Source organism: Anopheles coustani, chromosome 2 (genome assembly GCF_943734705.1).
Source record: "Anopheles coustani chromosome 2, idAnoCousDA_361_x.2, whole genome shotgun sequence".
In the NCBI taxonomy this organism is placed as follows: Eukaryota; Metazoa; Arthropoda; class Insecta; order Diptera; family Culicidae; genus Anopheles; species Anopheles coustani.
In genome coordinates, this window is record NC_071289.1 from 93,620,997 (window position 1) to 93,641,950 (window position 20,954).

The following is a 20,954-nucleotide window of genomic DNA, read 5'->3' on the forward strand; positions in this document are numbered from 1 at the left end:
ATGCTCGTTCTCCGTGTCGACGGAAACATCTCTCTGCGAAACATAATCTACCACTATTGGTCGCATTCGTTGTATGCGCTTTTATCTTTCGTGCCCCGGTGGAAATTTTGGTTTCTAGTTTCTATTCTGTTTCTAGCCGGGCTAACCAAAGACTAAGCAGACAGGCACAAGTTCACTGCAGGAACCAGCTTCTGTACGATGTACCAGGATGGTAAAGTGGACAAAGCGAAAGGAAATTCAACTGATCAAAACACCGACGGGGCAACTAAGAAAAGGCACTTTCCCACCGAACTTCCATACCCTGTGTACGCGCCTCTGCTTCTCTACTGTGTGGTCTATTCTATGCTGCTTCGATGATTCATTTGTGGTTCCCAAACCGTTTGCATATGATCCTTCGTGTAGTCGCTTGTAATAGAGGAGTATTTTTTACACGACTGATCGAACTAAAATAATTTGAATTGCATTATAACTATGTTTTGCAAGCTGCGCTCGTCTTCGGCGGAGTTGTTTTAACTTTTTTTCTTTTTCGCAAAGCTACAATCGTTTCCCTTGCTGTGGTCGATGAACAGTGGACGTGTACTGTGGACGCCAACGATGGACGTGTGATTGCTGCAAATTATGATGGACGAATTATTACTAAAAAACGGTTCCGATTGCGCATTGTCGAAGTAATAGAAGCCCGCTTTCTAACGTTGCCGATGTGTGCCTTAAAGTTAAATCACTTAGGAACTTTACACTTGTTTGTGTGAAACAGTATGTGCGCCTTACTTAACGATTTAAACCACGTAAATAAGGAATCTCCGGCGGGGTGAGGGAGCGGGATATGGTTTAAGGAACGATAAACATACGAATAGTTCTACGCCGAAATGGAACAACTCTTCCGTCGGTCCTTCCCGCGACTCGTACTTGAGTAGCTCGTGGAAAACGTTTGAAGGTCAGTTGTTCTAGTACGATGTAGGATTTAACTTTCACAGTACATCCCCAACTGCAGTTATTTGGGGGGCGGGGTGTGCTGGTTTGAGTATTTCGATCGAACGCATGATAAGCCGTTTCCGTTTCGCAAACGCAAACCCTGTCTGGTTCGATCGAGCTACCCGAGGATGGCCACGCTGGTGACAGGAAGTGAGAGTTAGTGAGCGAAATTTACAGCACGTGTAAATTTTCACAACTCTTGGATTTCGAGTCACGGGCCCACACGCGTCCGAGCAACCCTTTCACCTTCAGGCTAGCCGATGTCCGTGAGCCACGGTATTTTCGGGGGCTGGAATTGAAGAAATGAAGCCATTGAAATCCTTTCCATACTCGAGGGAAAACATTAGGTAACTAACCTGCTATGGGCACTTCCAGTCGGCGTTTCGACAAACCCACCCGAGGCCCCATTGGCCGACGGCCCGGACACGGGTGTGCTGGGGTTTGTGTTGCCACCAATACCTGCCAGACAGATTGCGCCACCGAGCGGGGAGCAGGCCCGACGTTTCGACTTTCGGATCGATCGTTTCCGGAACAGATCTCTGAAGGAGAAAGAAGGGAAAAAGTGTTACAACAGTTTGTCGCTTCTGTGCGTGTGTGTGTAGTAAATTCTTCCAATTGATGATTGGCCTACCTGGATTTTTCTGGGTTTTCCAGCTTTAGTCTTATCTGCGAAAGCAACCCCACCAGCAACTCGTCCACGTTGTGATTGATGCCGACGGATGTTTCGATAAATTTGCAATCGTACTGCGTTGCCATTGCTTTGCCCTCTGGAAAGTGGGAAGATAGTTAGAAATGTTTGGTGTGTTGCATGTTTACGAATTACTCACCATCGGATGACACCATTCTACTACGAGCGAGGTCTGCCTTGTTCGCCACCAGAATCACAGCCTTCTGGGCAATGTTTTCCGTCGTCCAGAGCGTTTGAAGGATACGTTCCGCGACCAGAAAGCTGCCCTTGTCCGCCGACGAATATATCACGCAGTAGCCGTGCGGATCGTACGTAGACATGCAGTTTTCCGGCTGCAACAATAAAAGAAATATTCGAAAAGGATGTGTTAGAGGAGGGGAAAGGGAAAATGTGAAGAAAAAAACACAACTTACTGCCATTTCTGTGTAGCCGTGGTCGATGAATGTCAGCTCAGATTCTTCTCCACTGAGAAGAACGGAAACGGTTTTCTCCCCCGAATCGTCATCTAAAGTAGAAGAACAAAATTTGAAATAAGAAAAATCGTTACTAGTTTTCATAGTGAACTTGGGTTGCTTTGTTACAACGGTACAACAATCAAACTGTTGACGTAGAATTGGCAACATTAAACACAATATCATTTGCCACCCACCCAAGGGAACCCATTGTGGTTCCATGATGGTAAGGGAAGCAACATCTGTGGAAATCGATTTTCCTCCCTGTCAGGGATGACGGGGGCGAATGGGGGCGTGGGTGGAGCGTGGCATTTCAAATAGGATGCTGACACACAAAAGACCCATCATAGGAAAGTGCAGGTGCAATCAATGTCCAGCGGCGAGGCGTTTAAATGGGGACGGGGTTGGGAAAATCGAAAGGATGCTTGAATGAAACGATGCAACAAAGAGCGATGGACCAAAGAGCCAGGATAGGCGAAAACATTTTATGTGGTCACATAAAAAACGGCCACTGTCGGGCGAAGTGATATATAGACGGCGAGGTAATGAAGGTCGCGCGCGTCCAAGAACAGAACGTCGCAGGAGGAAATTTAATTAATTCCCTTTCGGCCACAGCATCACGACCGAGTTGCCGTTATGAATCCTTTGCCTCGGTCCAAGGGTAAACTGAGTGTCTATGGCATCTGCTTTTCTTACTAGGTCACCGAGACAGTGTCAAGCTGGAAGGAAATTGGTTCGTTTTGGAAGGAAATTACCAACGTTCGGTGGCATATTGATCAGCACCGATAACGTACATATTTTTCCCACCCCATTCGTCACTTTGTAACATCCATGGACATATTTGTCTCTGTGAACCGTAATGGTTGCAGGAAAATACTGCCACATGCAGTTTGGTATTTTTGATGGAGCTTAATTGCATTTGCGTTGCAACGCTTTTCAAAATGGCCACGCGCCCGTGAGGAGTAAAAAGCTTAATGACAACCTTGAAACTTTCGATAAAAGGCTCAGCATCTCTTGTGTAGCAAACTGACCTGACGATCGTTAGTTGTTTGGGACAGTTTCATTAACGCAACATCCATTACGAGCACATGTGGGTTATGTAGGTTTTTGCCGATGCCGAGGAATGAAATCGAGGTACAGCGAAGAGCATTATGACGCCTGTCCAATGCATTTATGGTAACAACTTTTGTCTTTCGCCACTACAATGTCACAGATTGACGGACATGCAAGTGTAGGCGAGCATCATCATCATCATCATTCTTCTTTCGATAAGCTATTTTCTCCCAACCACCCACAACGCTAATTCAAATAAGCATCAAACATCATCACCCACGTGTTCTGTTCGTTCGTGTCATTTGTTGTAGGGGATTGTATGAAAGGATGCTCATCTACCGGGTGTTGTAGCTTACCTATGCTTGTATCGTACGCATGCAGATATTCCGAGGTCATGAATTGTGACACTAATGAACTTTTTCCCACCGCTGCGCCGCCTAGCATCAGTACTCTGTAAAGGAAAACATCAATGTGTTCTAAGCAACAGAAAAAAAAACTCTGATAAAGTCCGCCCTTACTTGTATGGACCCGACGCCGGGTTGGACGTGCTGCTTTCACGACTGGATGCCAGGCTACACGTGGCCGAGGTTCGCGCCGATCCGGCAACGGCGCCGGCGGCAGGAGTCAGATGTTCGGTACTGTTGAAAATGCGATGTTCATAATTTATGCTAAGCAAAAGTTTATGTACGATTTTCAAATACCTCGAGTTTGAGCTAGCTACACTGTTGTTTGATTTGCTTCGTCGGCTTTTTAGTGAATCGCCCCGGTTGACGACACCTTTTCCGGTGATTGAAAAATGCCTCAGTCTGTAGTATTCCTCTTCGACGCCGGTGTTGGGCATGGAGGCCACTCTGCATGAATACACCGGGTGTTATTGACAAATTTAAAACAACATTGTGAGAATATTTAAATCGAAATCTTACCTCGAACGTTGTTGTGGCAAGCATAGCTGATTTGGACGGCCAGATGCACGGCTTCCTGGAGTTTTGACCGATTGAGATCGACTGTGATGTGGGCTACCATATCTAAGAAGAATAAGGTGTTGAGAAGAAATTTTTTTAATCCAAAAATCTTTGAAGTAATCAAATAAAACCAACATTTAAAGACATGTAGCAATATTCGTCTATAACGGCTCTTTCGTATACAGTATTCAACCCGCTCTTATAGAACGCCATCTGTTTCGCGACCAGTTTATACGCACGGATTGCATACTTTTTCGTCGGTCGAACAATGCGCCTGCGCTGAAAAGCAGACAGTCGTCGTCGTACTGTCCGTGTCGAAAGAATGGAAATGGCCTGGCCTCCGTCAAAAAAAGTGCTTGTTTGTGCGGCCGATTATTAGAGAATCTTTGTACGAAATAGGGAAAATGTTAACCGGAAGGCAAGTTTGTTAATCTATCGTGTTAAAAATTTGCTTATTACTTTGTTGTGTCTATTTTATAATGGAGTGTTGTTAGTGGTGGCGAAAGTAAAAAGCCCTCGAGAGGAGAAAGAAGTCTGTCCGTGTGAAGCTGCTGTTTTCGCTGTTTGTGATTCCTTTGGGCATGATTTGTGTTGCGAATTTACTGTGTGTTACTATCTCAAACGAAAGCAGTACGTTTGCTGGAAAGACGTGCGAAACTGTGCGAAATTGTTCAACTGATGCTGCTCACATAATTGAACTGCCCCGACCCGGATGTTTCTCAGCCGCCAGAAGAAGGTAAGTGGGAATGTTCCAACTACTACCACCCCCCTCGGCTGTGGTTCATGTTTGCCATTTCCCTTAAACGAACCGTTTTAGCTTCAACCTGCATGGTTTTGTGTACAAAGGAAAAAAGAAACAATCATATGTAACTCGCGGAAAAAATAAAAGCATCCCATGTGTGCGTGTAATGATTGGAGAGCATTTGCTTGTTTGTTTATGTTTTGATTAGTACGTACCCCATCGCATAAAGGAAGCAAAAAGACTACCGACGGATCGTAATTCGTTCTCTAACGATCTCTTAATTAAAACAAACGAAATAATCGAAAAAAACTAGTGAAAGAAGTCCCAGCAAAATGAGCTACAGCTACCATGAATGAGGCGGCACTGTCTCTGTGTAGTCCCAGCAGTTAATTACCCTTCTTTCCATCTTTTTCAGGAACATCAGATTATAGGGACTGAATTCCGGCGGCACACGCGTCCTCGAAAGCAATGGTTTCTTTGATAAGCGTTTGCTAGTGGACGGTTAAATGACATCGACGAACAAAAACACTTCCTCATCGCAGCAATCGGCGACGGCGGCCGCGGCAGGCATGGTTGCGATAGGGATCGACTTCGGTACGAGCTTCTCGAGCGTTGGCATCTACCGGAATGGCAAGTTTGAGATCATGGCCAACGAGGCCGGCAACCACCGCATCCCGTCGGTGGTGGCGTTCACCGAAAAAACTCGCCTCATCGGCGAAGAAGCCCTCGTACAGGCCGATCTCGACCCAGCCAACTGCGTGCTCGAGGTGAAGCGAATCCTCGGTAGACTGAAACGCGAGGGCGCTGGGCTGAAGGTGCAGTTCAAGGGGGAAACGAAAAGCTACCAGCCGGAGGAAATCTGTGGCATCATACTGGCCCACCTGCGCTCGATGGCCGAAAGGCAGTTGGGGGAGAAGGTAACCTCAGCGGTCATTGCCGTGCCGGCCCAGTTCTCCGACGGTCAGCGGCAAGCGATTTTGGATGCGGCAACCATTGCCGGGTTGACGGTGCTTCGGCTGATCAACGAACCAACTGCAGCGGCCATTTCGTTTGGCTTGAACAAAAAGCTCATCGGCGAACAGTATGTGCTGGTGTGCTCGTTTGGAGGAGGATTCCTTGACGTTTCGATTGTGACGATTTACAACGGCATCTTTCAAGTGAAGGCCAGTTCCGGAGACACCCAGCTTGGAGGGGCCGACATCGACACCCGGCTGGTGGAGCATTTTGTCAAGGAGCTGCGAGAAACTCGGGGAATCGACATAAGCCACAATGCGGTCGCGATACGAAAGCTGCGGAAGGCGTGTGAGCAAGCAAAGCGTACACTGTCCTACACGAGTCAGGTGACGCTGGAGATCGAAAACCTCCACGAAGGACACAAGCTTTCGGCAACGGTCTCGAAGGAGCTAGTGGACGAGTTGTGCAAGGACCTTTTCGAGCGCATCATGCTCCACGTCGAGATGGCGTTGAGGCGCGCCCGTAAGGATCGGTTTGCTGTGCACGAGATAATGCTCGTTGGCGAATCGTCTCGCATTCCCCGGGTGCAGATTATGTTGAGCGAGTTCTTCGACCGGCGGTCGCTCAATAGCGCGGTCAACTCGGACGAGGCGGTGGTTATAGGCGCTGCCATCGCTGCCGGCATCCTAGCCGGGGACAAGTCGTGCTCGATTCAGGATATGCTCTGGTGGGATCTAGTTCCCCGCTCGATCGGAATGATCGGTGAGGGTGAGGACGGCGACCAAGAGTCTCCTCGGATACTGATCAGTCGCAACTCGACGCTTCCACTCAAAGTGCGCCACCGGGTGCGGCACGTGCGCGAAGTCAAGCGGCTGTACGAAGGGGAAAGTGCCATTGTTAGTGATAATATTACCCTCGGTCGGCTGAAGCTGGAGGGCAATTTTAGTGAAGACCTCGAGGACGTTGGGCTTTCGTTTAACGTTGACCTCAACGGTGTGCTGCACGTGATGGTGGAGGGCAATATCGAGCTGAAGGCGACGCTGGACAAGGGTCGACTCGAGCGGTACGAAATCGACCGGATCGTGTACGAGCACAAGCGATTGTTGCTCGAAATGGAACGCGGCATGGAGAAGGTGGAGGAGGAGGCAGAACGCAAGCTGAAAGAGGCATCGTCTCCGACAGCGTCGCTCATAGGAAACGACCGGGAGGAGGTCGGCCCCGATGGGACGCTCGTTGGCACGTGGGATCGGTTTGCAGAATGGTTGCACTGCATCTGCGTCGTCACGTTCGACCTCGAGCTGGGACAGGCGATGGAGCTCATCTATCCGCAGCACGTGACGCTGGCCGAGCAGGAGAAGATGAACATCTGCTACCTGGCCTTTCCGGACTCGAATTCGGGCTGCATGGGTGACTCGCAGTTCCACATCCGGTTGCGCGTTTCTTCCGGATCGGAAAACTCGACGCTCCCGAAAGGTCTGCAGGAATTCAACGGCAACTGCATGCCGGTGCATCGTGCCGATCCGGGCCACTTCTGGGGATTCGTGTACTTCCGCCAGATAAAGGATAGTTCGCTGAAGCGTGGCTACTTCCAGAAGAGCCTCGTGCTGCTGACGAGGCTCCCGTTCGTGAACCTTTTCTACGAGCTGTGCAGTGTGATTGCCCCCGCCTACTTTAGCAACGGCGAGCCCACTCTCGAAGCCGTATGTGATAGCATCTGCAAGTGGCCTTCGCTGCTGAGCGACGACCCGCTCGCTCTTCCCCTCCTCGGCAGCACCTACGAGGTGTCAATTCCGAAGCAGAACGGTAAAAACAGTATCCCTCCGGTCGTGCCGTTGGTGGACTGTCTTCCGCCATCAAAGCCAGGGAACGCCCCGGCACGACGCATCATATCTTCCGTGCACGAGATCGACATCTTTAAGAGTCTGCAGTTCTTCCTGCCCCACATCCACCTGCTGTGGGAGCTGGTACTGACCGGGGAACCCATCATCGTGACCGGCACGTCACCGACCGACTGCGCCCACATGGTCCAATCGCTGACCAGCCTTATCAGCCCGCTGGCGTACTGCGCCGAAAGCCGTCCTTACTTCACCATCCACGATACGGAGTTCAAAGAGTTCACGCAGAGCAAAAACGGCCACCCATCGATCATCCTCGGCGTGACGAATCCGTTCTTCGCCAAAACGCTCCAGCACTGGCCGCACACGATACGGCTTCAGGATAGCACCGAGGCGCAGCTGCTGGCGCGTCAAAAGCAACACCATGCTGCAGGGGCGATGGGAAGCGCGACTTCTCCCGCGACTTCCATCGCAAGTGCCACCGGAAGTGCCACCTCGGATGGGTCCGCGACGCTTTCTCGACTGTCCAAGATTAAGCAAATCACCCACAAGCTTCTCGACTCGTCGCCCGGTCTCTACACGCAGTACAAACCGTTCGTGCAGAAGGACAAGGCGTTCATTAAGAAGATACTGCTCGGGCTCAAAACCGACCGTCCGCTGTCCGTACAATCCGCCCTGCTCCGGCGGCATCTGCTCGAGCTGACGCAAAGCTTCATGATTCCGCTCGAGCGCTACATGGCCTCGCTGATGCCGCTGCAGAAGGACATCTCACCGTTTCGCTCCGCCCCGCAGCCGAACCCATTCCGACAGGAGGACTTCCTCGGAACGCTGGACGAGTGCGGACCGCAGCTCACTTCCACCTGCAAGGGTGACTGGGAGGGTCTGTACCGGCGGTTCTTCGCCTCGCCGAACTTCCGCGGCTGGTACGAGACGCGCTACTTCGAGCTGGAGCAAACGCTCCAGGTGCTGCACATGCAGACGCTCTCCGAGTCCAATCTGACCGAGTGGGCCAAGGGCAAGCTGGAGGTGGAGATCGTCGACATGATACTGCGCCTCCGGCACAAGCTGACGCTGCTGCAAGGAGGCGGCAGCACCACCACCACTCTTCCCGTGCAGCTCAATGCAAAGGATACGCGCGACCAGCTGCTGCGGCACGTGGAAAACATGAAAAAGAGTCTTCCGGACGATTTGAAGCAGATTTTGGGCGATTCGTGAGAGGGCCTGCGGGAAAGGGTTGCCCACGTGCTCTCGACTCAATAAAGCTAAATAGTATGCGCATAATCATATGTTGCTTTTTTAACCGAATAACGAAACGTGTTTTTGTGTTTTGTTTTTCATTTTCCTACCGAACCGAGGCAGGCGAGGAAAATACTTCCAGCACACATTCTTGGCACTGAACCAAATGAAACCCCGCTCATTTCTGCCCCTCAACCCTAACCTAACTTTCCTCTGTGCTGCAGCTCAGATGTTGTTTCTGCACTTTAAAGGCGAATAATCAATACTTCACACGAATAGATCCGTTCGGTTGGAAACTGCGTCAAAACATAAACAATGCCCATTTAGATTACTGACGTGAAGATGAACGTATCAAATAAATCTTGCCTTCTTGGATGGACGAAGGACTCTCAACGGGCGGTCGGGGCTTGTGCATTCTAATTTGCCAGTGAAATATCTTCACAAAAGGCACCCAGCTCACCGAGGTTTTCCAAACACGTCCCAGGCACCAACCAGCGCAATCCAACTTTATATCATTAAAACTTTCGAATGAGAAGCTGGCGAAAGAAAAGGGGCAACAACTTTTGTTCTGACAATTTTTCCATAATCAATGCCACTACACTACACCTCCGGTCGATTTCCTACCCCTTTTTTCCGAGCCCCCGTTGGGAATGCTTCCCGGTGTCGTTAAGCTGACAGTCGTACATAATTCAAATTAAATTCAATGTGCGTTCGGTCAACCGTTTGGAAGGTTGTTTCACCGGTACAAGCCGCCGGTGTGCTGTCGGGGGTTGCATCATAATTAAAGAGAATCATTTCCGACGGTTAAACATATTCCACCGAGCAACACACAACGGCCGGTCCAGATGTGGTTAAAATGCGCTCCGATCTTCTCTGTTGGCCTTGAACGTCCACTCTCCGGACGATGGTTCTTCTTCGGGGTAAAACAACAACAACGAATGAAAAACGGTACCGCGTTCATTGTTTTGTTTTTCGCTTTTCCGATACAACATACGGCCACACGCATGTTGGGATAAACGTATTCGCTTCGTGGTCGAGATCGGCTTCTCATGGGTTCATTTGCTGGTGGCAAATGAAGCGGAAGTTTGGGTGAGTTTTTGAACGTGTCTGTGTATGGGTTTTTTGTTTTTTTTTTTGGGTCGGTTGAGAAGTAAAAATTCTTACTAAAATGTTTATTTCCCAGCATCCTCCAACAACTGCGCATTATGGCGGAGACTTTGGATACAAGTCCGATTGTATCTTTCAACGACGACGCAAATGATCGGATCGATAGACAACGATACAAATATGATTGTGTGGGAAGTAGCCTTTTTGTTTTCATCCTCGCTCGAATTGTGGCATATCCAAAAAAAGGTGTTTGAACCATTCGTTAATTGAAACACCTTAATAAGCAGTACTGTTCATTATTCTTCGCAATTATTTGTCGCCTACTGTGTTTAAGCTCAAGAGTTAGTTCCATGTCGTTTAAACAGTATGCTGGTTCTTTGACAATTTATTACTTGTTTGGAATGGTCTAGTGAAGCGTACTTACCTCATTTCGAAATCTTTAATCTCTTCGGTTGTTAGTGTGTTGGTGACGTCCAGCAACTGCCGCATGTGTTCCTCTCGCTGCTGCTTTTTACTTTGCGCCGACAGGAGATCCTTTCCCTGCTCGCCGACGCTAATAAATTCGCCCTCATTCTTCAGCAGGATCGTCTCGACGGACGTGTAGTCCATGCTTAGGGATGGCTGCACAGAACGGAAAACAAGGGCAAGTCAACAATTATAAAGTGGATAAATCGTGGGCGCATTCACAAGGACAATTCCACGGAAGCTGGGTTAGTGAATTATGTTTGCTTGGGATAAATGAAACAACTAGAAAGATAATTGGAAAGATTCGAGGTAAAACTAATGGTGCTGGCGCTGGCGACAAATGGCACTAGAGCGTCCAGAAACTCCAGCTTCACTGTGAATGAACACCGCAACTTTGGGCAGGCCAAACTTCGTTAAATCAAATCCAAAAGCAGTCAAACGCAAGCGACGCGCTGCTTAAAATTGAGTTACCACCGCGCGCCCAAAATCCCCCTGCCGAATTGTCAATGGCGACGGCTAATTAAGGGACCGAAATGGTTCCACCCCGCACCCACACGTACCCGCGAAAAACTCGGAACACCCCACGGTTTTCGCCGAAGAGCGGTCGACGGTTCCGATTTTCCGTGTCACCGCGTGCGCTAATGAATGGCATAATTTTCCCCGCAGCACACGGACAAACACACACACACACAAACAGAGGCAGCTAGTACGCGGAGCATGATTTATGGCGTGGCTTTTTCCATCGAACGTGGCGCCTTGAACCCGCCCGGGGCGGAGGGGAGGAGTGGGAGACAATTGTCCAGAGCGCTCCAAGTGCTGGGTTTTCGGAGATTAGCAGCAGCGGCCCTCCACTTCCACGCCGAAACGTGACATCCGGCGACGAGTTGCTTATCTCAGCCATTCGCGCGCTAGATCCAGTGTTTGCCAGCTCGTTTTCCTCGACTTCGGAGTCGACCGGCCACTTGTATCGGTCTCGGAGGCCCTAGCAGCAAGTAATCCCACGCTCTCGTGTGGTCCCAAAGTCCCCTCCCCGGAACTCACGTCCACCGGTAAGCGTGCCTCCGTGCGTGGAGTGTATCTATAACATCTACGAGATGATGATGATGGCGAGCCATTTAGCATTTCGGTCCAAATGTGTTTTGATTAAAACAGGAAATCGACAGACGTGAGACATCAGGCACCAGGAGAGGAAGGTGCAGCAGCAACAGAGGCAGTAAAGCCAGTCCTCCGAAGAGTCGGGGCCGAAATGGTTTGCACGTTCATTCTCTTCACGCCCACCTAATCATGTTGACTGTCTTCTTGGCTGGTCTGATGGGGCACATCTTGCCGGCGTAATGAAATCATCGACGTTTTGCGCCTCCCATCCCATTGGGGCCCTTGCTCCGGGGCCGGGAGGACGAACGACACGCCACGGCAATCATCCAACGTGATGACTCGTCTGCAGTCATACGGCATCGTACCGTTTCGGGAAGCTCCTCGAGTGGGATCGCTGCTCCAGAGGCGTTATATTGTCAGGCAAAGCACTCAGAATCGTAGTGAGAAAAACGAAAAGTTACTGCTGTTAGTAATTAAATAGTTAGAAGAAGCCGAACACCGATAGCAATCTCTTTTAAACCAAATTAGAAGTAAATAGTTGCACATTTCACACTCCCAAAGCACTGAAACACTTCGCGGGAATCGTGTGTTTCGTATCAAATTGCGTGATGCGCCTTTCGTTGGCGTCTCGTCCGCCAGACATGTCGCCGCATGTTCCGCGGAAGCATGACTAAACATTTATAACCATCCATCGGTTCGCATCAGTGCGGCGTTTAGTGAGTCAGTCGAATTTTCCACCGTCGTTTTCTCTCTCGGTGGCAGCATCATATCTCATCTCTTTGTGACTGTTCGAAGAATTTTGCACGTGAAGGAAAAAAATAAATGAGCCCACCAGGTGATAGGCAGCATGAATCGTATTTTTTCAAACAACTTCCTAGAACTTGATCGCTTCGAGGAAGTAGCACTAGAGCACATTTACTTTGCCCAAAAACATGTTTCAAGGAGCCCTCTTCTTACTGTTTGTATAAGTAGATTTTTGAAAATTTTTGTTTAATTTTTCTCGATTCATACAAATTCAAAACAAATATAATTTGGACCATACACCGTTTGAAGAGCATTTTAAATAAAGCATCAGTCTCATTTACATCGTTCTGATTCTTCTTTGGGTAGAGAAACATTTCTCCAATCGTAATAGGATTTCAAACTGTCCGATTCAAACTGTTTGGAACCAAATGGTTTTCCCCAAACAAAGCCATTCGCAGAATGTCTGTAATAAAAGAAAATATGCACTCTGGCATACCGTGAAAAGGTTGTTTTCCTGAAGACTCGAGTATCTTTCCGAGTAACACAACACAACACAGGCAACATTATAGTCGTTGCTTTCCGTAAGGTAAACAACAATAAATTCGTTCACTCATTTTTCCTACTGTAAACAGAAGAATAGAGGCGATGTAAAATGGCGAACATTTGGAAAAAACTGGCGAGTCGCACAACTATTCGGAAACGGCACTATCAAAGAATGTGCTTTGGAAGAAACTTCCACGTGGCAGTCAATTTAAACTTTTCGTTTTGGAATAAAGTCACACTTTTGCATTGAGTTGAGCAAGCAGAGCAGGCGTTGTGAAACGTCGTTGTTAGCGAAAAGCCAGAAGCCACTCAGCTCGTTCCATACCTTATGGTCCAAAAATTTGGTCACTTTTTTAATAAAACGGTTCATCGTGTGGCGTGATTGATTTGCTTGCCTGCCTTCGGGCTAAAAATCACTCTCCTCAGTGGCTCAGTTTCACTACCTCGCTCGGGTCACTTTACTACGGAGTTGTACGATTTGCGTTACACCTTCGGCCTTAGTGTTCGTTCCGCATGTTCGTTCGGCGGGGAATTCTGGTAAACGCGGCCCACACCGCGGAAGCTACACTATCGTAAACAATCGATCGGCGATCGAGGGACCGGAATCGATCCGGTTGAGATAAAACAGCGGTCGCAGCCGAAGATCGCGGAGAAAATCAAAACGTGTGATGGAGTAAAAATAGCCCCAAACTTTCGGTTCGATTTTCGGCACCGGCGGCGTAAATTACACGGACACCACTGACGAACGACGACGACGGCTGGACACACGATGGAATTTTTTCCAGCACCCGCGGAAGGGACACGGTTCAGCTCGGAGGTAAATGCACCAGGTGTAGCAGACAGATGTCGGTACGCTTAACACAGGGACACGAAAACAAGCAACGCAGAACGACTGGCTAGGAGTAAAGGGTGTGCGTGTGTGTGTATAAATGGGGACGGACAAAACTACGTACTTGCTGTACGACTATTGTCGCCCGCGGTTGTGTACAAACTGCTCCCTCCATCGGATTGGACGTAACATTTATAGTGCCGGACGCCATTGCGCCTGTGCCGGCCGCTTCCATCGATCGCTGCAGACCACCGCCAGAGGGCGCCCCGGTGCCGGCGGACGACGACGCACGCGCCCTCGACGTTGGCTCACCCGACGCTGGCGGTTCGAGTTCCCCGCCCGGCGACACCGACATGCCCGCGCCGGAACAGCACGACGTTTCGACGAAGTAGTCGACCCGCAGGTCCGGAAGTGTGCCGCAGCCGCCCCCGCTCCCCCCGCCCAGCTTCGCCGGCATCATGTCGAACTTGGTCGCGATCTGGTCGAACTTGGAGAGTCGCGGTCCGGCCGGAGGGATCGGCGGTGGTTCCGCTCGGTGTCGTCTCGGTGAGAACGCATCGGCGGCGGGCGTCGGCTTCCGGTTCGACCGTCGGCTGGAGGAGGAGCTGCGCCCCGCATCCAGCGCGTCCCGCTCCTGCTGCGAAAGGTACGCGTACTGCTGGAAGATGGAGTAGTGCTCGCTGAAGATCTCCGTCTCGAACAGCGCCTTGGAGGGTGATTCCCCGCCGCCACCGCCACAACCGCCCCCCCGAGCCAGCTCGTCCTGGCGGGCCCGATCGTGCTCGAACAGGAGCTCCTCCTCAACGGCGAAGCACTCGCGCTGGATGCGCTCGTAGTCGATCGCCTCCCGATCGAAGGGGAACATCGTCAGGTCGGGATCGTAGTTGGGGTTCTTGAACTGCTTGCCACCGCCGGACGAGGAGGTGACGGCGGCAGTGGCCGCCGCAACCGCACTGCCCGCCTGCTGCACCAGCCGCTCCTTGCGCGTCTTGAACGTGTTCATCAGTCGCTTCGGTGTGGAGGTGTTGGACGTCGATGCCGAAGACGATGACTCCCCGGTGGACGGTTGGACCACCGCTGGAGGTGGCGGGGGCGGCCCCGATTGGCCTGGGCCGGCCTCGGCGGCATTGCCTGGAGTTTGCTCCGGCATCCGAGGTACGGGACGTCGCACCGGATTGGGCGATTCGTCGAAGCTGAACATGGTTTCGTGAGTTCGTGCGTACGACGCCGGATCTCCACGCGTGATCTCTCCGTGCGCTTTCGGGGACACTGGGGGATCGAAGGGGAAACGGGTGGAAGCGGACTGTACCGTCGTTCGAGCCGATCCATGCTGATACCGACCATCAGGCGGGGCGCCTCCTGCTCCACCCGTGGCCACCTTTGGCGAGGGCTCACGGGATGACGAAAAGATGGGCGACTTCGGAGAGAGATCCTCCAGTTCCTGGAAATGGAGAGGAAGAAAACGAAAGATAAACTTGATTGTCCATACAACCAGGCGCCTCCATTAATCTAACAAAACACCATGCGCCTCCATCGTCAAATGCAGAATTAAATCTTAGGTCACAAAATGAACGAAATTTGAGAAAGCAGGTTAAAACTATGCAACATTGAGTCAGTAATATGAATAAACGCTGATTGGCCGCAAACTGGATACTGGATTTTCCGCTCACACTGTGCGTCAACACCTAGCCATTCCAAGAATCCGTTTAGGTCCGATGTCACATACAGTCTTTCGAAAGTTTGTCCACCGAAACCCATCGTACTGTTTCGGCTCTAGCCAAAGGTATGTAAAGTGTCTAATAAAGTACGGCGTACAACACCGGTCCATCATAGTCGGGAACATTGTCGCAACAAAACGGTGCCATTCTCTAACGATGGTAGAAGCGATAGTTCAAAGCATTGCACCGACGACGACGACGATTCTCCGGAAAAAAAACTCCCACCGAGGCGTAATTCCCGTGCAATTTATCGTCGCTGCAACGGTTCATTCCAGCAACGGGCGAATAGTTTAAGCCCCTCGCCAAGTCCGAGTCCGGGGGCCAGACTGACAACTTTGTCCATCCACGGAACGTTCGCTCCGGCACCGTCACAAAGCGTGCCGCTGCTGCAGCTCGCAGGCAACAAATGTCACACACGGCCGGCGCGACGTAACCGGACGAGATTTATGACCCGCCTCACGGTTGCACAAAGGTAAAAGACCCGACCAGGGGGGGGGGAGAAAAAAAAAGAAAGCAGAATAATTCTTCAAAGTGCAACGCAAGAACATACCATTATTTCCCGTTAGAGTCCGGGTACTGCACTGTGAATAACTGTAGGAGAAATAAAATAAATAGTCCGATTCTCTTTCTGTTAAGCAAACAACTGAGTGATTCATCATCGTTCATTCCGATTCATTCGATTGTCTTCTGCCTCGGGGTGCCGTCGGGTTCGCTCCATTATCGGAAATCGTGCTGCTATCAATACGCCGCCCCGGCTTGCTTGGTGCGAAGTTGTTGCACTTTGATACATTGAACCCATCCTCGCCGAGTGTCATGGGAAAACGCACGGAACGCTTAAATCACCAATCAAGCCGAGAGAGGGAGAGAGAGAGGGAGCAATGGCTGCGATGACAAGGCAAATTGTTGTCCAAACACACGTCATGTCAGCGACAGGCCAGACATTCGGTCCAGGAAGCGTTTTCCTCCCAGGGGAAAACTGCTCGGGGAAAACTGCCGGCCGCACGGCAGGAGGAGGGGTTTCGATGATCGAGACTGCATTTGCTGACACGCGTTTTGTGACAAACGTCTACTGCGATCCCCGGCGTAGCTCAACATGGTCGGGTTTGCACGCTTTTTTTTTTTCTCTTCCGCTGGTGATTTGATGTTTGTTTTATTTATCGGAAGAAGCGAGCGAGAGAGAGAGACAAACGACGCGGGTAAACAAATCGGCTGAAAGATGGCCGTTGTGAATTCAGGGTCAATACATCATCGTAGCACCCGGGGGGAAAAACGCCATTTTTCCCACTTCAAAACACGCGCAAACGTTTGGGCGATGGTGAGTTAATCCGAAAAGGTCGGTGCGAAGATTTGATTTGAAGGATGAGGAAACACAGTTTACAAACATTACATTTTGGTTAGTGCTGTGTTTTTTTTTTTTGGCAAATGTACGCCAACGGAACTTTTCCACCACTCGTTGGTCACATATCCACTCTCTTTCTCTATTTCACGCCTTCATTGAGGTAATGGTTTGCATTTGATTTCCGCTTTGACAAGGTAGTCGTCACACGGAAATGTTTTCCCACTAAGGTGTACGTGATTTTTCCCTTCACTTTAAAAAAAAGGCTTCCTTTCGCACACAAAAACAACTACACGGCGGAGAAAGGGTGATGGAAAAATAAAATGAAACGAAATACACTGGTAAGTCGACCCTTCCCCGCACCACCACTTTTGCCCCGCTGTTGCGTCCTTTTCTCCTTCTTCTAGGGAGGGCGCATGTTGTGTGCAAATATCACGCATGTAAAATGTATTTCCTTGCGTGTCCTGGGCCCGGCTTTTCCGGTTCCTTTTCCGGTGCGGGGGGGAAACGGTTCCCATCTCGGAGTCGCATGCAACCCATCCATCCATCCATCCAGCAAAACACATTCGTTCGAGTTTCTTCCCCGGGATAGAAGTGAACAAAGAAGACGGCAGACAAATACCAGCAGCATGGCAAGGGGATTGGTTCGGTCGGAAGAAAAAAGGAAAAACTAAACGGATGGTGGAAAAAAAGAGTGTTCCATGTAGGCCATTGATAACACGAAGGAGAAAAGTGGCAGAAAAGCATATAGGTTTTTGTGTTGAAGGCACGAAGAAAAAAGTAGCTAAAAGTGGCACAAAGAATGCGAACATAACAATAATGCAGGAAAAAGTTTTCCCTCTCAAAAAAAGAAAAAAAGTACGAAACAAAACGCTAAATGTATGATTAAAATTAATGGTGCTGCTTTACCCCATTTCCTTCGCAGCGCCCATTTCTTCGGGCGAGGCATCATCATATGTTTGAAATATGCCCAACATATCGATGTAAGCATGTTTCTTTCAATCAGAAAATTTTATCTCACTGTGTCCCATCTGTTGTAACGGAAACAAAAAATTGCCAGCGCTCTGTCAGTTCGATGCAACAAGAAGCGTCACATGATCAACCCCCGCACGCACGTGTGTGTGCTAGGTGTGTATGTGTTAATGTAGCGACGTAAGCGGGGCAATTTTTCATCCCAAGTGTACATCACCCTTGTCGTCGCCGCTGATATGTTTACACAATAGTGAGATGAAAAATCGCGGCTGCATAGAGAAAAAGCCTTCCCTAAAAATAACACACAAACACGCTAATTATAAAATGGCCACAAACGTGACGGCACTATTAATAGCAAGCCCCGCATGCATGCGATGCGATACACGCCGTTCGCCATACACACACACACACACACACACATGCAAACGCACGTGAAAAGTGAAAACTCTTTCGATTCGAGCGCGGAAAAGTGCAGTTGCGTCTTGGCCTCTTAGAACTCGAAGCGCGTAACGCTTTCTCCCTTGAGTGGATGGCGGGTAGGGGGAAGGGTGTGCGAAGGTGAAGGGGAAGGATGCACCCTGCAACCAGTGACTTAGTTTCCAATTGCCATTGCACCACGCGAGGACGGAATGGGCAGAAACGCGGGTTCTGCTTTCGAATGCGGTGATGCGATGAGGCCACTTCTCAAAATTACTCAATAGTTGCAAATGACGTCATAACACACCGACGTTATGTATGGCGTGGCGGGGGGCAAGATAGGGTGAAGGAAGCGAGCCAAAGGAGGGTAGTAGGCCGGGGCCCAGGTTTTGAAGGAAACGCATCTGAAGCTAATCGGAATCGGAGAGTGGTGTTCTTCGTCTCTAAGCCTCACACACTTGGAGTACTTTGGTCGGGACGCTCTGTAACATTGGCCACTTCCCCACTGGCCACTTCCCGAACCATTCGGCGGTGGAGGATTCCAGCACACGACGCCGAATGCCGACTAAAATATTGATCGTAATTGCAGTTTCAATATTTGCCCACGTCGTAAAGTCGGCCGGCTTCGGAACGTTTGGAGCGATTGAGACGTTCCGCACCGGAAACCGGACCGTTTGCGATCGGCAAGTTTTGGAGTGGTGCGGCGGCATATGCAAACACTCAGGCATACCAAAAGCCGGCCGGGGTTTTGCATACCCTGCAAAACGAGGGCAGTAAATGCCAATCGGTTCCGCGCGCGGCTTCCGGGATTTTTCCACGAACGCCATTGACGTACGAAGGAACGAACGCCGGACCGGAATGGGGCCGTTTTCACACGCAGTGGGTAATAGTAAGTTTGGGAAATGTAATTATCGACACCGGTTCCCGCTAGGGGAAGGGAAAATTCGCGTCATTCGCCTTGGGGAATGCAAAACAAGACGGATTGTGTTCCAGAGTGTCGAACGTGCCATACACGGGCGTAGTAAAACATTTCACCTCTGCAGTTAGATCTGTAAACAATATATTGCGTTGTAGTAAGTGTTTTGTAGATTGAAAAACACCAACGAGTCCAGAATGACATTCCGTACCCATTTTAAGCAGCGTTAATCGATGTGACTGATTGGCGTTACATCATCGGGTAACCATAGTAACGTCGTCTCCATCACGAAGCGTTATGGGATGGTAAATCGAGGAGCTGAGGAACTTACCTGATAGCTGATCAACAATGGCGTGTCGGGCCCGTTGACGAGGGTGATGTTTTCCTCGTTCTCGTTGCCGTCCGTCTGGCTCAGGGCGATGATGCTGGAGCTTTCGTCCTCCAGCGAGCTGAGCAACAGTTCACTCTGCCCAGACGCGTCTCCTTCGTGGGATAGAGGGAGGGAAACCATATCAATCACTTTTGGGGATTGCGTCGAATCCTCCAGTGGCGAAGAAGGGCTCTTACCGAGGTCCAGGGAGTCGTTCGTCTCGGTGTCGGTCGTGGTGGTGACGTTGGTGAGGTGCGTCGAGGCCGAATCGGTGGAGGTGTTGATGGTGGCCTCGGAGGTCGTGGACGAACCCATCACGACCACCTTCGGGACGGTCGCGGAGCCGGCGGCGGCGGCAGCCACCCCCATCACGGCCGCCGCCGACCTGGCCGCCTTGCTTGCGCGAGCCGTCTTGAAGTACAGCCGGCGCAGAGCCGACGTTGGCGTGCCCTGGGCTGGCGCTGGGTTGGCCTCGGGCGGTTCCCGCTGAGGGGCGGTGACGAGGGTGGACGACGACGGCGGCGGCGGCGAGGACATCGGTGCGGTGGTGGCCATCGCCATCGACGGCGACGCCACCGCTGCGTCCAAGGTGGCGGATCCGGAGGCGGGTGGGCGCGCGATGGGAGGCGGGAGGGTGGTTCCGCGTGTCGGCGAGGAAGAGCTGCAGTGCACACTTTCGATCGGCTGCTGCGGCTGCGAAACCGACACTGTCATGGCATCGGGGGGCACTGTAGTGGTTGTGGTAGGAGGGGGAAAGGGAGAAAAGCAATTGGATCACCAAATCCCAAAACAAAGGCTGCAGAAGAGGCTCCGTGCTCCCAGCTCACATTCAATCACTGTCAGGTGGAGTGTTTGTGTGGTGAAAGCGACTCCATTTTCCACCGATTAGCCCAACCTTAATCACCGCTTAGTACTAGGATCAGTGATTACGATGAACACTCACTATACAATCACTTTGACCACTCGGGAAAAGGATGTCACGGTTGATTGTGTGGTTGAGAGGTATTTTGAACAACAGCAACTTTCACTTCCCTCTCCTTTCGCAACTCTACGAAACACTAATGTTGGGTAATTTAGATTCAGATCCAGGAATCGGAGCTAATCTTTCAATTGAATGAATAATGAACCTCAAATCTGTAAAATAAATGAATATCCTAAGACTTGGGTGTTTAGTATAATGTCCAAAACTTCCTTTCAACCAAGGCGGTGCATTTTTTTACTCCAAAAAAGTTTTGCTGATTCGTGAATCTTATCTATGAACGATTTACTTCAATGAATCACATCGAAAGATTGATCAGATTCTACTCTTCCATAGCTTTCTTCAAATATCAGGAGACGCTTTTCGAAGTCGCAATTCAAGTTTTAAATGTCTTCTTTTTTTAATACATGTCATCATCTTAACAGCCAGTAATATGAACCTCTAAATCTAGTGTGGCTTAGTGTAATGTTCTTATAATGAATGCTTAATGCTGGTTTAGAAAAGTTGAAGAGGAAGTAGTTCGATTGGGAAACAAACCAATTTATTTCTCGTCTCGAAACTCGACCAAG

General features: G+C 50.1%; 2 protein-coding genes across 2 annotated transcripts; one reads left to right on the plus strand and one right to left on the minus strand.

Moving 5' to 3' along the window:
* Nucleotides 1-1,121: 1,121 nt before the first annotated feature.
* Nucleotides 1,122-20,134, minus strand: LOC131266508 (uncharacterized). Its single transcript, XM_058269057.1, has 14 exons — nt 19,604-20,134; nt 19,368-19,519; nt 15,056-15,118; nt 13,802-15,007; nt 10,426-10,622; nt 4,089-4,190; nt 3,867-4,016; nt 3,684-3,803; nt 3,522-3,616; nt 2,074-2,165; nt 1,800-1,992; nt 1,604-1,739; nt 1,329-1,511; nt 1,122-1,261 (listed from the first exon to the last, which is right to left on the minus strand). Exons 1-14 carry the CDS (start codon nt 20,118-20,120, stop codon nt 1,144-1,146), a joined length of 3,324 nt encoding a protein of 1,107 aa, XP_058125040.1. The 5' UTR covers nt 20,121-20,134; the 3' UTR covers nt 1,122-1,143.
* LOC131266507 (uncharacterized) lies at nt 4,452-8,965 on the plus strand. The gene is made up of 2 exons (XM_058269056.1): nt 4,452-4,863; nt 5,285-8,965. The coding sequence occupies exon 2, from the start codon at nt 5,376-5,378 to the stop codon at nt 8,871-8,873; it is 3,498 nt and encodes a 1,165-aa protein (XP_058125039.1). The 5' UTR covers nt 4,452-4,863; nt 5,285-5,375; the 3' UTR covers nt 8,874-8,965.
* Nucleotides 20,135-20,954: the final 820 nt, after the last annotated feature.